The following is a 23,027-nucleotide window of genomic DNA, read 5'->3' on the forward strand; positions in this document are numbered from 1 at the left end:
CGAGAGGGGGACAGGGAGTCGGGGTCGACCGGGTCAAATCTGGGCCTATGGCTACGGATTATAACCGTAGTGCTATGCACTTTTTTCTCTTTTATTTATTTATTTATTTATTTTTTACATGGAAAACTTTATTCTACCTACATTTTTCTCTAATACATATTTATATAAATATGTATATATAAGCATATTAAAAAAATTCTCTTTTTTTCATTTCTTTCTTTATTCATTTAACAAGAATATCTTCTAAACCAAAATTAGTTACTTAATGTGCCACATATGATTTTGGGGTAGGAGAAGCTACTTTAGCCAACCAACCAGGTCATTTTCCAAGATTCCATCAGGTCGATGGTCAAAAATCCATTTCATTCACTTCGCGGTCAACTCAATTCATTTCACAGTCAATTCTATTAACTTCACGGTGAATTCCATGCATTTTGCGATCAATTCCCTTCACTTCACGGTCAATTCCATTCATTTCACGATCAATTCCCTTTACTTCACGGTCATTTCCATGCATTTCACAGTCAATTTCGGTGATTACCCTTCACTTCATGGTCAATTCCATGCATTTCACGATCAATTCCCTTCACTTCACGGTCAATTCGATGCATTTCACGGTCAATTCCGGCGATTTTGTTTCATTTCATGGTCATTTTCATGCATTTCACGGTTAATTCCCTTCACTTCATGGTCATTTCCATGCATTTCACAGTCAATTCGCTTCACTCCACGGTCATTACCATGCATTTCACGGTCAATTTCGGGGATTCTGTTTCATTTCACGGTCATTTCCATGCATTTCACGGTTGATTCCCTTCACTTCACGGTCATTTCCATGCATTTCACGGTCAATTCGCTTCACTTCATGGTCATTTCCATGCATTTCACGGTCAATTTCGGGGGATTCCGTTTCATTTCACGGTCATTTCCATGCATTTCATGGTCAATTCCCTTCACTTCACAGTCATTTCCATGCATTTCATAGTCAATTCGCTTCACTTCACGGTCATAACCATGCATTTCACAGTCAATTCCAGGGATTCCGTTTCATTTCACGGTCAATTCCCTTCACTTCACGGTCATTTCCATGCATTTCACGGTCAATTCCAATGATTCCGTTTCATTTCACGGTCATTTCCATGCATTTCACGGTCAATTCCCTTCACTTCATGGTCATTTCCATGCATTTCATGGTCAATTCGCTTCACTCCACGGTCATTACCATGCATTTCACGGTCAATTCCGGGGATTCTGTTTCATTTCATGGTCATTTCCATGCATTTCACGGTCAATTCCCTTCACTTCACGGTCATTTCCATGCATTTCACAGTCAATTTCCTTCACTTCATGGTCATTTCCATGCATTTCATGGTCAATTCGCTTCACTTCACAGTCATTTCCATGCATTTCACGGTCAATTCCCTTCACTTCACGGTCATTTCCATGCATTTCATGGTCAATTCCGGGGATTTCGTTTCATTTCACGGTCATTTCCATGCATTTCACGGTCAATTCCCTTCACTTCACGGTCATTTCCATGCATTTCACGGTCAATTCCGGCGATTCCATTTCATTTCACGTTCATTTCCATGCATTTCACGATCAATTCCCTTCACTTCACGGTCATTTCCATGCATTTCATAGTCAATTTCCTTCACTTCACAGTCATTTCCATGCATTTCACGGTCAATTCCTTTCACTTCAAGATCATTTCCATGCATTTCACGGTCAATTTCGACGATTCTGTTTCATTTCACGGTCATTTCCATGCATTTCATGATTAATTCCCTTCACTTCACGGTCATTTCCATGCATTTCACGGTCAATTCGCTTCACTTCATGGTCATTACCATGCATTTCACGATCAATTCTGGGGATTCCGTTTCATTTCACGGTCATTTCCATGCATTTCACAGTCATTTCCCTTCACTTCACGGTCATTTCCATGCATTTCACGGTCAATTCGCTCCACTTCACGGTCATTTCCATGCATTTCACGGTTAATTCCGGGGATCCTGTTTCATTTCACGGTCATTTCCATGCATTTCACGATCAATTCCCTTCACTTCACGGTCATTTCCATGCGTTTCATGGTCAATTCGCTTCACTTCACGGTCATTACCATGCATTTCACGGTCAATTCCGGGGGTTCTGTTTCATTTCATGGTCATTTCCATGCATTTCACGGTCATTACAATGCATTTCACGGTCAATTCCAGGGATTCCATTTCATTTGATGGTCATTTCCATGCATTTCATGGTCAATTCCCTTCACTTCACGGTCATTTCCATGCATTTCACGGTCATTTCCCGCGATCTCGTTTCATTTCATGGTCATTTCTATGCATTTCACGGTCAATTCCCTTCACTTCACGGTCATTTCCATGCATTTCACGGTCAATTCGCTTCACTTCACGGTCATTACCATGCATTTCACGGTCAATTTCGGGGATTCCGTTTCATTTCACGGTCATTTCCATGCATTTTATGGTTAATTCCCTTCACTTCACGGTCATTTCCATGCATTTCACGGTTAATTCCCTTCACTTCATGGTCATTTCCATGCATTTCACAGTAAATTCCAGCGATTCCGTTTCATTTCATGGTCAATTACGGCAATTCCCCTTCACTTCACGGACAATTCCATGCGTTTCACGGTCAATTCCCTTTACTTCACGGTCAATTCAATGCATTTCACGGTCAATTCCCCTTTATTTCATATTTCAGAGCCTTTATGCTATTGCAGTTGAGCCGTTGGAGCTCGACTGATAATTTAGAATTTACTTGCTTTCATATTTCAGATTTTGTATCTTGTTTGAATTGTAATAAAATATTTTCCCTATTGTGGGATTTTATTTTGCTCTCATTTACATGTATTAAGCTATCTTGTTGTTAGTCTTGATATCCTTAGTTTATGCACTGTTACCTTACTCCATGTTATGGAATTTGCTGCTATTTAAACGTATGTTAGTCCATTTTATAACGTAGTACTCGGGTTCTCAGTGAGGAGCGACTATCCTCGGATTTTAGGAACCAGGGTATTACACTTAACATCTAGCTGCTCTAGATGTAAGTCCTCTGTAGCCACTATACTCAAGACCATGCGAATCGTAGACATTTTTACCACAGGGTGAAAATATTTCAATGAAATCGATACCTGTCTTTTGTTGAAACTCTTTCACAACCAATCTAGCCTTGTACCGTTTCGGACCATTGTGTTCCTCCTTTAGTTTGTAAACCACGTGTTATGAAGAGCTTTCTTATCCTTGGGTAGAGTGACTAGCTCCCATGTACGATTAGACTCAAGAGAGTCCATCTCATCATCCATGGCCTGCTCCCACTTAACCCGTATATCCGACTGTAATGCCTCTTCAAAATACTCTGGTTCACCATTATCTGTCAGAAGTAGATAATGTAAGGAGGGTGAGTATTGGACCGTGGGTCTCTTCTCTCGAGTAGACCTCCTCACAACCGGTATATGTGGCTCTGCCTCATAATGCTCCTGTACATGATCATCCTGTGGTGCTGTAACACCCGTGTCCAGTAACTCTTCCAACTCTACGAATTCTTTCTCCCCGGCCTTATTGTCCTTCACACTGTCCTTATGTATCACTTTTTCATTGAAGACTACGTCTTTGCTTTTGATGATTTTCCTGTTTTCCGCATCCTAAAACCTGTAGCCAAAATCATGCTGCTTATAGCCTATAAACGTGCATCTTCTAGACTTCGCATCCAACTTGTTTCTGTGCTTTGCATCAATGTAAACATATGAAGTGCAATCGAACACTCTGAGATGTGCAAGGTTCACTTCTTTTTCAGTCCACGTTTCTTCTGGTAGCCCACTACCTAATGGTGCTGAGGGACTTCTATTGATGAGATATGCGGCAGTATTCACAGCATCTACCCAAAAGGTCTTGGGTAACCTGCATGTAACCTCATGCTCCTGGCGCTTAAGGATGGTCCTGTTAATGCGCTCAGTCACACCATTCTGTTGCAATATCCCTAGAATCGTTTTCTGATGTTTGATTCCATTTGCTACACAATACTCCTCAAATATCTTATCATAGTACTCTCCCCCATTATCAAATCTGAGAGATTTTACTGTTTTACTTGTCTCATTTTCTACCATTACTTTCCACTTCTTAAATACATCAAATACATCAGATTTATACTTTAAGAAATAGATCCACAGTTTTCTACTAGCATCATCAATAAAGAAAACAAAATAACATAAGCCACCAAGAGATAATACCTGTGCCGGTCCTCACACATCAGTGTGTACAAGCTCCAACAGATGCGTCTTTGAAGCGCGCCCTGTCTTTTTGAAGCTTACCCTCTTTTGCTTGTCATACACGCAGTCCTCGTAGAATTCCAAGTCGATAGACTTCAGCACTAGTAGCTTTCTTTTTGACAATAACACTTTCATCTCCTTCTCACTCATATGTCCGAACCTCTGATGCCATAACTGCCCATTCACTCCAGTTAATGCGACTATGAGTGAACTATACGATCCTGAAGTCACGTACAAGATACCTTTCTTCTTGCCTTGAGATATCACCAAGACACCTTTTATGATTTTTCAGGAATCACTGGTGAATGTCGTCACATAACCGGTATTGGTCAACTGCCCTATTGAGATCAAGTTACGTTTCAAACTCGGTACATGTCTGACATCCTTCAGTTTCAAAGTCGTTCCGTCTTTCTGATTTATATGAACGTCTCCCTTTCCAACAATACTGCACGGCTCATCATCATCCAGGTAGACTCTCCCAAAGTCACCTGATACATAATCACACAGAACTTCCTTACATGAAGTGGCATGAAACGAGGCACCCGAGTCTATAACCCAAGACTCATTCCTCACATCAAGAGACAAGATCAACGTCTCTGTGTCACTCTCCTCAGATAGATTCACTGAATCATTCCCGCCTTGAGAGCTTCCTTCTTGTTTCTTGAGCGCCCTACAATCACGTTTCATGTGTCCCTTCTTCTCGCAATGCCAATACCCGTCTTTGTCTTTCGGTCCCTTGGACTTCTTCCTCGACTTGGAACGTCCGTGTTTATTGCCTCCTTTGTTCAGCGATCTTCCTCTTTCTTTAACGTTTAGAGCATTCCCTGAATTCCCTAAAACTCCTGATGCCTTTTTTCTAGATTCTTCGTTGAGAATTAGATCGGCCACATCATCAAATTTCAGCTTTGTCGACCCCGAAGAATTGCTCACAACAATCACCAAACCATCCCAACTGTCTTGCAAACTGGACAAGATCAATAACGCCTTGATCTCATCCTCAGAAATAATGCCAACGGATTCCAACTGGCTCGTGACTGTATTGAACTCGTTTAAATGTTCAGCCACGCTCCCACCATCTGACATTTTCATGTTGAATAGTTATTTCATAAGATGAACCTTGTTAGACGTTGAGGGTTTTTCATATATGGCGGCTAGGGCTTCCATTAATTCTTTTGTGGTTTTCATATTGGATATATTGAAGGCGACACTCTTAGACAAAGAGAGTTGGATCGTTCCTAAAGCCTTCCGATTCAATAAAAACCATTCATCATCTGTCATTTTTTCTGATTTCTTCTCTTTTCCTCCTAGAGGAATATAGAGGTCCTTCTGATACAAATAATTCTCCATCTGTATCTTCTAGAAGGCAAAGTTTGAACCATCAAATTTCTCAATTCTAGTCTTCTCTTCTTCCATCATCGCTCCCAATAGAACTAATCCAAAATCTCTGATACCAGTTGTTGCGCAGCACGCTAACAACGCTGTGAACCAAGATCCAATCTCCGATCTCACCCACAAACAATAAACAAGAAGAAATATAAATTAGAAAAAGAATCAAAGCATTCCAAACAAACCACAAGATAAGATATACGTGGAAAAACCTCAACAAGGGTAAAAAACCACGGATGAAAACTTCCACTATGAAAAAAAACAAAGATTACAAGACAATACACTAATCTCTCCCTTAGAAATACAGAGAAAATCTTTTGCCCACACCTTGGAATAACTCTCATAATACTTAAAAAAGCCCTAAGGACTCATATTTATAGTTTAGGTAACTTCCCTTTCGTAACCTTACGAAAACTGACTCAAAAATCCACAGTCCATGTAAAATCAGAAAACGAATCTGCGTAAACTCGACTGGTCAAGCGGACCCCTCAACTGGTCGAGGAGGGACGTCGACCAGTCGAGCACCTTGAAACCCAAAAACTGCTGCTCGCTGGACTTTGACTCGAGCCAGTCCTCGACTGATCGAGTGGGCCACTCGACCAGTCGAGTAGGGCACTTGATTGGTCGAGCGGCCTCCAGATGTGGCTCCACATCTCAATAGGAAAAACTCAGTACTGGCCCTGAATCGGCTGGACTTGGAGAGACTTGTTGGGTTGAATTGACATGACTTCGCGAGGCCTCAACCAAGGGAGGCAATGACTTTAACAAGAGAGGTATGTCATAAATGTAATGTTGATTCTTTCTCATGTTATATATTACTTGGAACTAAATTGGATTGAGCTGAACATCAAGTGGAGTCGAGTTTTTCAGGTTTTTAATCTATGGCATGAGAATTAGAGCAGGCCAATCTCCCACCTTCCAAAGATAGTTGGCGTGAAGGCATTCACTTTTGGAATATGTGGACGGTGGGTGAATGGTGTGCACCAGCTAGCTATGATTGTACACTCCACAATATGGACCATTGAAAAGAAATACCTCTTGCCGGGGACAGCCGGCACGCAGTGTTTAGCGACGTCTGCACCTTTCCCGTTTAAAATGAGCACTGATCTGCAAGAACAAAGACAAGGATGATTATTAAGTATGAAATCTGAATGTATAATAGACAAAATTCAGAAAAATAAGAGAAAAGAAAAACTCTCATCAATATGACCGAAGGCAATGACCCCAAGCCAGATTCACACATCAGACTACCGTAAGTCACAAACTCTATTGCAACTATATAACAGAGGCAATGTAAAAAACAACCGATGTCACAAGATCAAAATTCCAGTACGTAAATGAGAAGCCAACAGAAAGAACAAAATAGAAGTCTAGCTCGCTACATAATCAACAAAAGGTTTGATAGAAAAGCGCCTTGTGTTGTGCACCAGAGGCTTGTCCCAGCATCATCCATTTGTATGGCACTGTGCTTAAAAGAATGATAGGACACACTCCCATGCATGGAAATCTCTATCAATCCTCTAGTAAAAAATTAAAAAATAATTTGAAAGGTGATGCATTAAATTGGTACACATCATTATACTACAATCGAATCAAAACTAAGTGAACAACTTTCCCAAATATCATCGATCGTTTCATGTACAATCTTAATGTAGCATCTAGAAGGGCGGATTTTGTGGCCTTAAGACAAATGAATGATAATGCTAGCGTGTAGCGAAAGTTGAGAGAGACTCTTGAAAATAGGGGCATAGGCCTGAGTAAATGGATGATTGGGGCCACGTCATCAGCCGATTTGATCCATTTACTTTAATCTGACAGCCATGAATTCATAATAGGGTCATTTCAAAAAAAAACGAAGCTATTTGTGGCCCACAACTATATGAGTACTGAGCGCCAATTTTGGACTGTTTCCACCAGTGTGGTCCACCTATCATTAATTCTGCACTCAAACTTCGACGTATAACATGAAATTAAAACCCATTTCATATGGATGGCTTGGATTTGTTCTGAGACAAGCCAATGGGCCCTACATAAGACGTGGGATTGGTTCAATAGGTGAAGATCTTGGGCAGGGAAATGCCATTGTGGCCCTCTCTCTCTCTCTCTCTCTCTCTCTCTTCAGTGTAATAGACCACACGACAGTAGGGGACCACGGCAAAGAGTTGAATCACCATCGACGATTGGTAGAGTTATACAGACGGACAACCCACTCCCAGCGACAGCGACAAACTTCAGCCAATCTCCACAGCCCCCGGGAAGTTTTGGGTGGAATTTTTTATTTATCATTATTATTATTATTTTTAAAAGCTATACGGTCACATTCTCTAGAAGCTATGGCGCCTAAATGTAATTTTTTGTGCATTTTTTTTTCTTTTCTTTTTAAATTGTTGGTGGCTATCAATAGTGATAGTTTTTGAAAGGAGAAGGGTGCGGTTATCTCCTTTCTAGTCTTTTTCATGCTTGAATGGTTAAAGTTTGTGGAAGGGAGGAAAATGTTATGTTTGTATGGATTGTGTATGTATGGTAGAGAGTTTTGCGGTCACCGATAAGGATTGTGGATCACTGATATTATATGAGGTTCCCCAATATGATCTATGGATCTTTGATACACAGTGACTAATGATGATCCACACTTATTATCAATGATCCACTTGGTGATCCACACTTATTATCAATGATCCACATTTAACATCGGTGATCCCCAGTCCATGCGCATTTAATAAAGTCCTTGCACATTTAATAATCTATTTATTTTTCTTTCTATTACTACAGAATCCTTGTTTCTGCCTAGAAAACTTGACACTACGGTTCGCCAATACACAATTTGAATAACTGATAATCACTGCAGTTTGGCGATACAGTGTACTACCCCACAGTGAATATTGGACCGTTGCGTTGGGCTAATTGAGTATTAAACAAAGCTATTTTCTACAACTTGATATATCACCAATTCCAACTTACCTAATCGCATTTCAAGCAAATAGCAATATAAGTACTTTCAAATGCAGCCTAAGAGATAAGCCACCAAAAGACAAATTTCACATGCAAAAGGAGAAAATGAAGCCCCCTCCCAAGTCTCACCCCGCCTGATGGACTTTTGGGCTGGCCCACCAAATCATTGGCGAGGGACTTGAGTGGCCCATCACAGTTCGATCATGATCGTGGAGTGCAAAACACAAGGAGACATCCATCAATCATAATAGACTGAAATATATCAGCAAAATTGAATAATGAATGTGTTAGTATACATGACAACTCTACAGAATAACACTACCCAAAATCTCATTAAAACTTAAACCAGAATAGAAAAAGAAAAAAAGCAAAAAAAAGACAAAAAAAGGCTTCCAGCCGTAACAAACAACAATAACACTTAATGCTTTCATCGCTCCTGTTTGGCCCTCGTCTTGCTCCCAAGACTCAATGCGCCAAGTGGGGGAAAATCATCTTGCCCAAGGCTAATGCTTGTATCATTGCTGGGCCGTTGATTGCTGCGATGCTGGGGCGGTGAAATTTGGGCCACTTGCTGATTAAGTGACTTGTTGACAGTCGTAGGCACAAGAGGCTGAAGGCCTTGCAACTCAGGGTCGGGCCTAAACCTGTATGGAAGCTTGCTATCGTCCATCTTTCTAAAAGTTATTGAAATCCTGTAATCAAGTAAAAGAGAAGATGGTTAAGCAAGAAAGGCTTTCATAATATGGAACTTTTTAGTCATAGTTCTAGAACCCACTGACACAACTCAAAACTTGTCTGAGTCAACTCAACTCAGCTAGACTTCGAGCTGAGTTACTGGGAAAAACTCTGGAGTGGGCCCGAATCGGCTGGACTTGGAAAGACTTGTTGAGTCAAATTAACATGCCTCTGCGAGACCTCAACCAAGGGAGGCAATGACTTTAACCAGAGAGGTATGTCATATATCTAATGTTGATGCTTTCTCATGTTATGCATTACTTGGAACTAGATTGGGTTGAGCTGAACATCAGGTGGAGTCATGTTTTTCGGGTTTTTAAACTATGGTCACAGTTTGCATAGGGAGTTAGAGCAGGCCAATCTCCCACCATCCAAAGATGGTTGGCATGAATCCCAATGTATTTTGGGATGGAGAATCCACTTTTGGAATATGTGGACGGTGGGATAAATGTGTGCACCAACTATGATTGTACACTGTGCACAATAAGGACCATTAAAAAGAAATACCTCTTGCTAGGGACAGCCGGCACGCAGTGTTTAGCGACGTCTGCACCATTCCCGCTTAAGATGAGCACTGATCTGCAAGAAAAAATGACGAGGATGATTATAAGTATGAAATCTAAATGTATAATAGACAAAATTCAGGATTTAAAAAAAAAAATAAAAATGACCGATGGGTTTTTGGCGTGTAGGACATCCAGAGTACCCACATTTTGGATCACTACACCATTGGCAACACACTCAGACAAACTCAAAGCTGAACATACTGTATTAACTTACAGACCAAATATTTTATGATGGGGTGAGCTCTGATGGTACTGGTACCACCGTAAGCCACGGTTGTACTGGCAAGAAGTAGGGCCCATGTGATGTATTTATGACATCCAACCCGTCCATCAGATTTTGTTTTATGTTACATTCAGGGCCCAAAAATCAGCCCAAATGAAATCTCAGGTGGGCCACAGCAGAGGGGACAAGTTGGGAGGGGACACACCCTTGATTTGTGTGGGCAGCCAACATGTTAGTAGCATGCTGTCCAGACATTTCATCTGCCCAGGATGAAGGTTCAAGACAAAAATCAGGATGTTCTGCAACTCAGCTGGACCCCATTGAGAATCAAGGGCGGGCATCCACTCCCACCCTGTTCCCTGTGCTCTGTGCCCACCAGAGTTTTGGATTGAGCTGCTTTTCAGGCCTTGAATGTGACCTGAGGCTGAGGGGCACATTCGATGGATGGGTTTGATGTGATACATAAACCATGCAGCCCATATCTGCCTGGGTACCACCCAGTGTTTTCAGTAGCGCCCGTAGCGTAGCGTAGCGATTTCGCTACGTAGCGTTACAAATAGCGTTTTTCCCCTGTAGCATGCGCTACAGGGGTCGTAGCGTACGCTACGGATACGTAGCGTGTAGCGCAGGTAGCATGCGCTACCTGTTTGGTATTTTTTTTTTTTTTTTTTTCAGTGCAGGAAACTGTGGTGAACTCATACCACAAGCCAAACTTAAGTTAAAAAAAGAAAAACCCTAATTCGAAAGGCTTCCACCCCCAAACCGAAGCAGCCGACGCAGCCGATGCAGCTGCTGTCCCCACCCTTCCATTTGGAGACCAAAAATTCTCTCACAGGGCCAATCCGACGCTGCCGACGCTGCTCCTCTCCCCACCCTTCAATGTTGACGTCGAAAATCTGCTGTCAGGTGCAAACCGACGCTGTTGACATTGCTCCTCTCCCCACTTTTCAATCTTGAGTTTGAAAAACTGCTTCCAGAGGCAAACCAACATTTGCAGTTTTCATTGATTCAATCTCATCTTGAGACAGAAATAGGTACGCTCCTTCCTTTTTCTTTTTTTTCTTTTTTCTTCTTCTCCTCTTCCTTCTTCTCCTTCTTCTTCTTCTTCCTCTTCCTCTTCTTCTCGAACTGCTGCGGTTGCGACCACAGCTGGGATTCTTCCTCTCTCTCTCTCTCTCTCTCTCTCTCTCTCTCTCTCTCTCTCTCTCTTTTCTTTCGGTTTCCCCCTCTCTCTTCTTTTTCATTTTCGGAATAGACTGCGTGGCTGTTTCACAGCCACGCACTTATTATTATTATTATTATTGTGTTCTGCGGTGCACGTTGAACAGTGCACTTGCACTATTTTGTTACACGGTCCGTTGTAATGTTTATTTTCCATCTAACCTGTTAATTGGGTCACATTGGCATGGATGACGGGAAAACACACATGTCAGCTTGATCTAAAACTTTTGTAGCCCCCAATAAATTTTTAATGGTGGACGTTTAATTATTGTTGTTTCTTATGGTGCGATCCACCTGAGCTTTGGATTTGCCTCATTTTTGGGCTCATGCCCTAAAATTATTTGGCAAAATGGATGGACGGTGTGGATATAACACATTTATCATGGTGGGGCCCAAAAAACTTTGACACTTGTGTGCTACACTTCACAATCCGAGTCCCGCCTAATTCGGGCCCTTAAAAAATTGTACACGAGACATGTATTAACTTAAAAATAATAAGACCCTATCCATCAACTTCTTACTATTTAATATTTATCATATATATATATTAAAAAATTAAAAAATAGAAGTATTGTGTAGCTTACGCTACACGCTACGCTATTTCGCTACACGCTACGGAGGGTTGAACGCTACGCAACACGCTACCGCTATTTAAAACACTGGTACCACCATGAGATTGAAGTGGTATTGATACCACTGGAGTGCGCCTCTATCATAATAACTCGACCCATTAACCCCAAGCCAGATTCACACATCAGACTACTGTAAGTCACAAACTCTATTGCAACCATAACAGAGGCAATGTAAAAAATGACCGATGTCACAAGATCAAAAGCCCAGAATGTAAATGAGAAGCCAACAGCAATAACAAGATAGAAGTCTAGTTTGCTGAATAATCAACAAAAGGTTTGATAGAAAAGTGGCCCACGCCCTGTGCTGTGCACCAGAGGTTTGTCTCGGCATCATCCATTTATATGGCACTTTGCTTAAAAGAATGATAGGGACACACTCCCATGCATGGAACTCTCTATCAATGCTCTAATAAAAAATTAAAAATAATTTGAACAAAAGTCACCAAGCAACATGATGATTACAAACATTTAAGTTTAATTATTAAATAATCAACAGTGGTGATGAAAAACAAGATCTTTGGGGAGTTATTTGATACTCCGGCTGCGCCTCACACTTGATATGCAAGCACTCAGAAATTGCACATCAACTCAAACTAATCCAACTACATTGTGGAATTCAGTCACTAGGTAAAAGTCCCAAAATCAGATTCGAGGAACAATCCTAACATGACATCTGATTTGTGGATATTTTGTTGAAATAGGACTTGTATATTTTTCATTTTGAACCGTCCAACAATTGTCCACCAATCTGATAGTCAGGTTATCAAATAAGAGTAATTTTTGGGCTATGATACATCTTACCTAGGACTCATAATTTGGACAGTTTGATTTGAACTGCTTGTAATCCATGTATGCAACTCACTAGTAATTTCTACTTGCCTGTGCATCATCCATCACACCCTACCAAGTATCAAAGTCTCTCCTTTTAGGCTTGAGAAGAAAAAAGAAGATGAGATGTACTGACAGCAAAGCAGTGAAGAAAGGCCAAGATTCATTACAAAGAAAGGGAAAAAAGCCAACATAAAAGGAAGCCATGATAAGTCATGTTAGAAACACATTCCCATTTTCAATCATTACATTCTCATGAAGTATGGTATATTTCAGGGGAAGAGGTGCGAATGCATACCCGACAGGCAGAGGTATCGAAACAGGACCTGAGAATTCTCCGGGACCTGCTATTTTCAGGTTAGAACCAAACAGTATATTGCACTGGGTCAAGAATGAGACAGTGCAGAAAGGCCGGACGAAATCATGGTGGTCAATATGAGGAGGGATGCAGTCTCCTTCATCGTAGATGTTGACGATGCAGCTGTTGGGAACACATGTGGGAGGGAGGACATGCCACCTGACCAATCTCTTGATGATCATTTTGAACAAGGGCGGAATAGGATCCACATCTTCATCTCGAATAATGCCTGGGGGATTCCCATTTTTATCCTGCCAATTAGATTACGGAATCAGCAAACGGTTACAGATGAAGTATGAATTTTGCGACTTGTAATGACCAATTGTAGACTTACCACTGCATAGTTGTAACAGCAGCCGAACTGAATAGTTACACGTCCTTTACCGCGCATCCATTTCCTTGGTTCTGAATATGTGCGCACTGCGGAAAATAAAAATAAAAATGAGACCATCTGTTTAGATCAATCAGATAGTAAGATCTAAAACTCTAGGAGGAATGTATGAATATTCTATTGTAGCTTAATAAGACATCAAAATATTTTGCATCTCCTAAAATTCAAGGCAGCACAAGGAGCAAGTTAGCAGCACAGTTTAAAAACCAACCGAAGACTCACTTAGATGAGACTTTAGATGTGCAACTTGGCATTTAATAATTATGCTATAATAGTGTTACAAAAAACAAAAAAAAAAAAAAAAAAACACTATTGAAAATTTGGATTCAAACAATCTGTGGCCTCTCATTTCTCTTCCCCTCCCTGCAAGAATTCTACAGAAAAAGAAATGAACAAGCAACAGAAGAGAGAGAATTCACATTTTAAACCATCAGTATGTTGACAGTCATGAGGTCTAATATTCCATTTAGCAACAGCTAAGCTATTCATAAGGGTGTTCTAAAGTTTGAGAGAGAGAGAGAGAGAGAGAGTAGTTCTTCGAATGCATATGGTGATAAGATCTTCAGTTACATTCCAGCAATAGTAAAATGTTTCAGCAGTTCTAGTAATTGTGGATTCTGTAAGCCCATTGACACCTCTCCAAATATGGCTGGCATCCTCCCATGTGTATAGATATTTGAACATACATCCGGGGGTGGGCCCAATGTGAAGATGATCTGGCCTAAAATTCATGCTGGTGCACTCATCAGAAATGCTCCAGGCGTACGTTGACTGTGCGCACAAACATTTGAAGTCTTAAACCTACCACCACTTCCACACGTTGGCCCCAATTAGCTGGGTCAGAACATCAAAACACTAGGGCCCAGCTGATCATGGTCCAACGTCACACACAAATGTTATGTGGCTGCATGTAGAAGCGAGGTAAGCTCAGTAAAGTTTGGCTAACGAAACAGCTTGCCTTAATGCACGTACCAGAAATGAATGATAGATGCCCAAACCTTGCCAATTTCTAGTTTCAACAATCTTACATTCAAGCACACACAAACTACCATTTCAGTATGTGGTTGATACTAGACACATTTGCTTATATCCTCAAACATACATGTAAGCTTTCATTCAAACTCAACACAATATCTAAAAACATCCCTTTGAATATGACGAAATGAGATGTAAAGAAGAGAAAACAAACTGCAGATCCATGTGAGTAATTTCCGAAAAGACCCATAAATAACGAACAAACTATTCGAGAATAAGCAGCGAAACCATATGTACCTCGAAGCTGCCCCTCCCGCCCCATCTGCTGAAGGTTGTAAACATAATTGACAATCTTCTTTTGTTCAACTTCGCTAAAAACGCGGGTGTGAAGCTCAAGCCCCTGCAGAGTGTTAACTGGCTTCCCATTTATCCTCTCAATGAAAATAAAATCCTTTTTCCTTTCAACTAGTGAAAAACGAATCTGTTCCCTCTCTTCTCTTGTCAAACTGGATCCATTTTGCACTTCCAAATCATGAGCTAATCGACTGTCTGCTGATGATCCCTCACTGAAATCATCTCCAAGATATTGTTCAGAAACCGAATATTGGCTGCTTGCAGCAGGTGAGAAATTGCGGGTATGCCTCCACCTTGTAGACAAGTCAGAATTTGGAGTTCTTGTTGAGCTTCCTTGGGAGTTCACCTTATAACCATTAGTTGATGAAATGGATCTTTTATCAGGAGAAGACCAGTCCGAGTCTACGGAACAAAAATCTGCTGAACTCTCAGCATTATCATTTGATAATTCCAGTTCATTGATTTTTCCTATGACAAATCAAAGGTAAAATAGGATTGGTTAATGCCAATTCAGATTCAGCAAAATTCAGATAAAACCAAACAATTATTTAATCAAAACCAATTGAGAGATATTATGCATGACTTGGGTGTCCCCTAAAAAAAAATAATAGATGGTCTAAAGAAACTTTACAAAAGTCAGCAAACCCAACATTCGCGCTTGGCCTGCCTCATAAGTTGACAGGCCTGATTTCTGCACCAGGTCATCCGCATGGTAAGGGCCCACATTATGCATGGTTCAGATATCCCACAAATGGGCCATGTTGGTAAAATCGTAATGCAATCTCAAGTCCTCAAATCCATACTTCAATGTCAAATCCTTATATCCATACACTGATGTGCACGTTTGGATTTGAGATTTCCACAGTAATGCAATGAAAAATTGCAATGACTACAAATTCCTTTACCCATCTCCTGTAAACATTGTATTTGATTGACGATTCCTATGTTTGGTTTGGCGGTGGTAAAATTGTAATGATGGGGCTTTTACATTACATTACTACAGTAATTTGCAATCCAACCAGCCTCCTAACGAACGAACAAACGCCATTATTACTCCTCCATGTAAGTGTGGCCAACATCTATCGTCAAGATTTTGGATCGAGACACAAACAAAGTGGGCCCACCTGTTGACCGACTTGGACCTTGTACAAACATTCTACACTGACACGTGGAATATGTTTTCATTGTTCGTACTAGCACCAAGAGTACAAAAGGGGTCTGCGCAACAAAAGATGCGGGTGCAAATATCAATTCCTTCCACCAACCGTGACAATATCATTGAGATTTTTAAATCTCACAATATTTTTTGCAGGAAATTGGTAATATGAGATTATCGTGATAACAATAGATTTTAATTTTCCGTGATTTTATTGCGAAATTATTGTACTTCTAATGCAGTAAGTATCTGAAAGTTGAAGGAATTTATCTTATACTTGTATATTTAAATTCTGAAATAATTTATCAATTTAAAAAATATATATATTTTTAATATTTTACTTTCAACTATATTTTCCTGATAATATCAAAGTGAATAGATTGTCATTATACTTCCACCAAACCCTAACCCTAACACTAGATGATGGACATCTCAACCATAGAATCAGATGGGTGATCTGACCTCTCTGCTCCTGTAGAGCTTCGGCAGAGCACTGGACTCCCAACATCGTGTAGACCGTTAGATCCTGTGGGCCCAACCATTCAGGCCGCCTTTCACCGAAAACCCCGAGCACCAATAAACTACGACTGGTTGTGCGCTAATGCATTCATAATTTTGGTTTCCAATATTACCCTTCGAACTATCACATATTTTCAAAAAAAAAAAAAAAAACCTAATATCTAATCTATCACTAAAAAACGAAAACAAAGAGAACAATAGATCCTGACCATCAATTCCAATTATCTGAAATAGAATAAGACTAGAATTCATACCAGAAGAAGCGAGGTTTTGCAGACGAGTCTGCAAACTATCACTGCATCTTCCACACATCCCTTCGCACAGGAACGGCATCCAATCGGACAGTAATATAGCTGCAATCTCCTTCTTCCCCATCTCCTCCTTCCTCCCGTTCATTAGCGTCTTCCCACACATCTTTTCAAATCGACAGACGAGACTTAAGAGTACGAAAAGCTTCCTGATTCTCACCACCGAAAAGCTACAGAAACCGTGATTTTGTATCCAAACCACTTCGTGGGCTGCTATTTATAGAAGAACTTCCGATGCGGATTTGGGTTGTGATGCGTATTTACTACGAAAGGCGCGAAAGCATTTCGTAGGAAGTTCCCGTGCTGGAATGCTAAGTGGGCCCACCATAATGTTTTTGAGAAATCCACCCCGTTCATCCGTTTTATCAGATCGTTTTAAGATACTAGAACAAAAATCAGTTGGATAAAATACTCAATAAGACCATGCGAAATGGAAAACTAGAGAAAGAGTTTTCCACCGTTGAAACCTTCCTGGGCTCCTTCTTAAATGTTTATATGCCATCCAAACTTTTTATAAGTTCTTTCCCACTGGGATGAAGTGAAAACACAAAACTGTTAGCCTCATAATAATCTTTTGTGGCCATACAAATGTTTAGACGGTGATCACTGAATCTCCATTTTTTCCTTTTGTGCGGCCCACTTGAGTATTATATCCGTCTGATTTGTTGTCTAGTATCTTAAAATTATTTGAAAAAACGGATGGAAGGGCTGGATTTTACATAAACATTATGGTGGACCCCACGTAGCATATCAGTGCAGGAACTTCCGCGGAAGGCTTTTGCAGGAAATCCGTGTCCGGTAACTCACAGGTAATCCACTTGTAACATTTCCTGTGTGCGGTAACTCGCGAGGAACCCACTAATAACGGGAAGCAGATTGGAGAAATTTCCTACTGTATGACCCATGTATGGCCCACCAACCTTTTAAAGCCCACTTGCTTTTGCCTCCCGAGAATAAGCCCCAGCTGTATGGACAACATTTATCAGGTCGAAAATGCTCCTGCCTTTTCTTCCGGAAGCGGATCGCCAGGTGCTCGAAGACTAGTGCTGACGCTCCTCGAACCCCGAGTTGTAGGACCGGTTCAAAAGAGATCAAAGTTACATGGCCCCACAGTTACGTAGTTATTATATCCACAACGTTCATCCGGAGATCATTTCGGAGCATTATCCAAAAAAAAAAAAAATCATACCCAAAGATCGACTGGACCACACTACAAAGAGCCACGGGAAAATTAACATTCATTGTTAAAAATTTTGTAAGGCCCACCATAACATTTATTTTCCATCTAATCTATTCATAAGGTCACAAAGACCTGGATGAAGAGGAAAAACAAATTTCATAATGATCCAAAACTTTTATGACCCCTGAAAGAGTTTCAATGGTAGTGGTTTAATCCTCAATTGCCTTTTACAGTGTGGTCCACTTGATAGTTAGATCTATCTTATTTTTTGTCTCAAGCCTTAATACGAGTTCACCAAATAGATGGATGGTTTGAATATAACACATATCTCATAATTGGACCCATAAAAAGCGGTAGGGATTACAATAGGAAAAAAAAAAAGAAAAAAAAGAAGCCTACCAGTTGAGGTCAATCGGGTCAGTGGTTATGGATTACAACCGTAGTCATGACCGTAGTGCCGCGGTGGTCTGTACATTTTTTTTACATGGAGAACTTTATTCTACGTACATTTTTCTCTGCTACATATTTATATATACATGTATATATAAGCATATAAAAAAAAAATTCTCTCCTTTTTTTTTTTTTCATTTCTTTCTTTATTCATTTAACAAGAATATCTTCTAAACCAAAATTAGTTATTTGACGTACCATATATGATTTTGGGGTAAGAGAAGCTACTTTAGCCAACCAACTTGGTTATTTTCCAAGATTCCATTAGGTTGATGGTCGAAAATCCATTTTATTCACTTCGCGATCAATTTCAATCAGTTCGCGGTCAATTTCATTCATTTCATTCACTTCGCGGTCAATTTCAATCAGTTCGCCGTCAATTTCATTCACTTCGCGGTTAATTTCATTCACTTCGCGGTCAATTTCAATCAGTTCACAGTCAATTTCTTTAACTTCGCGATCAATTTCAATCACTTCACAGTCAATTTCATTCACTTCACGATCAATTTCCTTCATTTCAGTGTCAATTCCATGTATTTCACGGTCAATTCCGGCGATTCCCCTTCACTTCACGGTCAATTCAATTCATTTCACGGTCAATTCCCTTCACTTCATGGTCAATTCAATTCATTTCACGGTCAATTCCCTTCGCTTCACGGTCAATTTCATGCATTTCACGGTCAATTCTGGTGATTCCCTTCACTTCATGGTCAATTCAATTCATTTCACGGTCAATTTCCTTCACTTTACGGTTAGTTCAATTCATTTCACTATCAATTCCCTTCACTTCACGGTCAATTTCATGCATTTCACGGTCAATTCCCTTATGTCTGAATTCATCTCTGTCGTCTCTCTCCCTTGTGTCCAAATACACGTCCGAACTCATCTCTGTCATCCCTATTCATTCTTCACCCATTTTCTTCATTAAATCTCCAAATAATCTCCATCCTACTATCACATTACCTCTTCCATGTTCCATTCCACTCAAGGCTACTTGTCGTTAACCATTACTTGTAATCCACAGGTATCATAGCAATCAAGTTCACCACAATTGTCCAAGTAAGCTAACTTGTCCATTTAATGTTCCCAATTAACTTCTCTTTACCTATAATTATGACATCATCTTTACTCACTATGAAAATTTAATATATTATATATTCAACTTCTTAAGTATTGTTTAAAGATTTCAATGGCTTGTCTCTGTTAAAAACCATTTTGATTGGATATTCAAACCTTTTGATTAATGGTTAGGGAGATTGATTGTCCATGAACTGATCGCCGGAAATGACCGTGAAATACATTAGCACCTGTTTGGATTGCAATTACCTTGGTAATGTACCGTAAAAGTGCAACGATTACAAATTCCTTTACCAGTCTCTAGTAGAGAACATTGCATTTGATTGACAATCTCCTGTATTTGGTTTCTCATGGTAAAATGGTAATGATGACACTTAACCATTACTTCAATCTCAAATCCTCAAATCCATACTTCAATGTCAAATCCTCATATCCATACACTGATGTGCATGTTTGGATTTGAGATTTCCACTATAATGCAATGCAAAATTGCAATGACTACAAATTCCTTTTCCAATCTCCGAAAAATATTGCATTTGATTGACGATTCCCGTGTTTGGTTTGGTGGTTGTAAAATCGTAATGATGGGGCTTTGACGCAAGTGTGGCCCAACAAAAGATGCAGGTGCAAATATCAATTCCTTCCACCCACTGTGACAAATATCGTTGAGATTTTTAAATCTCACAATATTTTTTGCAGGAAATTGGTAATATGAGATTATCGTGATAATAATAGATTTTTATTTTCCGCGATTTTATTGTGAAATTATTGCGGTTCTAATGCAGTAATTATCTGAAAGTTGAAGGAATTCATCTTATACTTGTATATTTAAATTCTGAAATAATGTACCAATTTAAAATAATATTTTTAAAATATTTTACTTTCAACTATATTTTGATGATAATATCAAAGAGAATGAGATTGTCATTATACCTCCACCAAACCCTAACCGTAACACTAGACGTTGGACATCTTAATCATAGAATCAGAGAAGTGATCAGACCTCTCTGCTCCCGTGGAGGTTAGGCAGACCACTGGACTCCCAAGATCGTGTAGACCATCGGATCCTGTGGGCCCAACCATTCAGGCCGCCTTTCACCGGAAACCCCGAGCACCGATAAACAACGACTGGTTGCGTTCATAATTTTGGTTTCCAATATTACCCTTCAAACTATTGAATATAATAATAATAATAATAATAATAATAATAATAATAATAATAGTAATAACCTAATATCTAATCTACCACTAAAAAACGAAATCGAAGAAAACAATAGATCCTGACCATCAATTCCAATTATCTGAAATAGAAGAAAACTAGAATCCTTACCAGAAGAAGCGAGATTTTGAAGACGAATCTGCAAACTATCACTGCATCTTCCACACATCCCTTCGCACAGGTACGGCATCCAATCGGAAAGTAAAATAGCTGCGATCTCCTTCTTCCCCATCTCCTCCTTACTGCCGTTCAACAGCGTCTTTCTGCTCATCTCTTCAAATCGACGGGTTAGATTTGAGTACGAAAAGCTTCCCGATTCTGACCGCCGAAAAGCAACAAAGAGCGTGGTTTTCTGTCCAAAACACATCGTGGCTTACTATTTATAGAACTCGGAAATGACGCGGAAGCCTTTCGCAGGAAGTTCTGCGCTGGGAACCTAGGTGGGATCCACCGTGATGTTGGTGAGAAATCCAATCCGTCCATACGTTTTGTGAGCTCATTTTAGGATTTAAGGCCAAAAATTATCCGGATCCAATATTCAAGTGGGCCGAAAACGTGAGGATCGTACTTTCACAGTTGAAATATTCGTAGGGCCACGGAAGTTTTGAATCATGCTACTATTTTTGTGTCTTCAGTTCGTACCAGTACTAATACGAATGACGTTATGAACGGTATGGATGGTATGTAAACATCACTGTAGACCCGATGCAGGTTTCAACGGTAGTAATTTCCCTACCCACCTTTTCCTTTAGTACGGCCCACTTGAATCTTGGATCCTGATCACTTCTGGTATCATGTACTAAAACGATCTTACAAAACGGATGGACGGGTGGATTTCTCACAAACATAACAGTAGGCCCCACATAGGTTTACAGCGCCAGATATTCAGATGCAGCGGAGTCGTGTAGCTAAGGCACATGTGAGACACCTATATCTTACAGAGTTGTGCTAGATACCATGTGTACGGTAGTTGAGCCTTCACGTGTATCCTAGCCATGCAAAACCATTTGGATTAGAAACCTACGTAAGAGAGGTATGGTAGTCCCAGAGGCAGCCACACGGGCCAACCTTGCATACGTGTTAAAGATCCGAGCCATATATCAGGTTGAACCCACAGTCAGACGGAAAAGTCAGGCTCTTTAGCTAGGGAGTCAAATGTAAGATAGTAACAGACGGCCTAAAAAGAAATTGCTAGGTTTTTAAGACCATCCATCTCTATATTAGTGGCCTGCTAGCCCGAACTTTTGGAAATGATCAGCATGGTGGGCGCCAACTGATACATGGAACGGATATTCTACATGCATGCCAACGTGGCACGTGTGGCTGGTCTTGGTAGATCGCACTAGATTCCATGTAAATTAGGCACATGCTAGATTAGGTTCATATATCAATCGGGCCCAAAGGCCGTTGGGCCCGAGATGGGCTCGACAGTCGTCTGGTAGATCCATCTCAGACAGGGTACACGTGGCGGATAATGTAGCAATCAGAGCCATTCATCTAGTGGACCCTAACTCAAGATGGAAATTACTTAAAGATGCACAGTGATAAGATAATACTAGACGATATGATCAGTGCACGTCAAAGCGACAGTAGAAACAAAATTTGTTAATGGTCAACCATAGGTGCTTTTAAAATGAATGAAAATGAGCTCCTGAAGTATCTGATGGGCATGATTTCCGAAACATGGGCCGTTCGGGAATGTGCGGTCCGGATTGATATATGATAGCTCTATCATGTGTACCCTTATGTCTATAATAACACAACCAATGCAAAATTCAGCCCACAAACTAATGAATATAATAAGCTGTCCACTTATTTTTTTCCAATCATTTTGGACTAAAATTAAAGCATATCCAAAGCTCAAGTGGACTACACCATAGGAAACAGTGTGATTTGAACACCTACTGTTGAAATTTTCTTGAGGTCAACAAGTTTTAAATGAAGCCGATGTTTTTTTCCCTCCACTGGTATATTTGTGACCTTATGAAGAGGTTAGATGACAAATAAACATAACTGAGGGCCTTGGAAAGGTTTTAATGGTGGACGTATCCCCATTGTTTCATGTGATCTATGGTCCACTTAAGATTTGTATATGCTTCAATTTTAGGTTTATGCCCTTACATGATCTAAAAAAACGGATGGGCAACAAATACATCCATGGTAGCCCTGTACACAATCTGCTTCCCCAGTGGTAGTGTTAGGCGCT

At 40.2% G+C, this 23,027-nt stretch overlaps 1 protein-coding gene and 1 long non-coding RNA gene across 3 annotated transcripts; both read right to left on the reverse strand.

Annotated features, from left to right (window-relative positions):
- Positions 1–6,555: 6,555 nt before the first annotated feature.
- Positions 6,556–21,220, reverse strand: LOC131235572 (RNA demethylase ALKBH9B-like). Of its 2 annotated transcripts, XM_058232778.1 has the most exons (6): positions 20,933–21,220; positions 14,856–15,380; positions 13,527–13,612; positions 13,133–13,443; positions 9,872–9,943; positions 8,864–9,321 (listed from the first exon to the last, which is right to left on the reverse strand). In XM_058232778.1, the coding sequence occupies exons 1-6, from the start codon at positions 21,186–21,188 to the stop codon at positions 9,057–9,059; spliced, it is 1,515 nt and encodes a 504-aa protein (XP_058088761.1). In that variant the 5' UTR covers positions 21,189–21,220; the 3' UTR covers positions 8,864–9,056. The 2 variants fall into 2 exon arrangements, with proteins under 2 accessions (XP_058088762.1, XP_058088761.1); XM_058232779.1 differs by lacking the exons at positions 8,864–9,321; positions 9,872–9,943 and adding an exon at positions 6,556–6,784.
- LOC131235574 (uncharacterized) lies at positions 10,024–13,125 on the reverse strand. The gene is made up of 2 exons (XR_009166218.1): positions 12,033–13,125; positions 10,024–10,639 (listed from the first exon to the last, which is right to left on the reverse strand). It is a non-coding gene; the product is annotated as an uncharacterized LOC131235574 (long non-coding RNA).
- Positions 21,221–23,027: the final 1,807 nt, after the last annotated feature.

This window comes from Magnolia sinica, chromosome 19 (assembly GCF_029962835.1).
Source record: "Magnolia sinica isolate HGM2019 chromosome 19, MsV1, whole genome shotgun sequence".
In the NCBI taxonomy this organism is placed as follows: domain Eukaryota; kingdom Viridiplantae; phylum Streptophyta; class Magnoliopsida; order Magnoliales; family Magnoliaceae; genus Magnolia; species Magnolia sinica.

Coding starts and splice junctions, on each gene's coding strand:
- LOC131235572 (XM_058232778.1), bottom strand. CDS start 21,188: ATGTGTTTTGGACAGAAAACCACGCTCTTTGTTGCTTTTCGGCGGTCA. Junction 15,381..20,932: donor TCAAAATCTCGCTTCTTCTG/GTAAGGATTCTA, acceptor GATTTGTCATAG/GAAAAATCAATGAACTGGAA. Junction 13,444..13,526: donor GCTGTTACAACTATGCAGTG/GTAAGTCTACAA, acceptor TCTAATTGGCAG/GATAAAAATGGGAATCCCCC.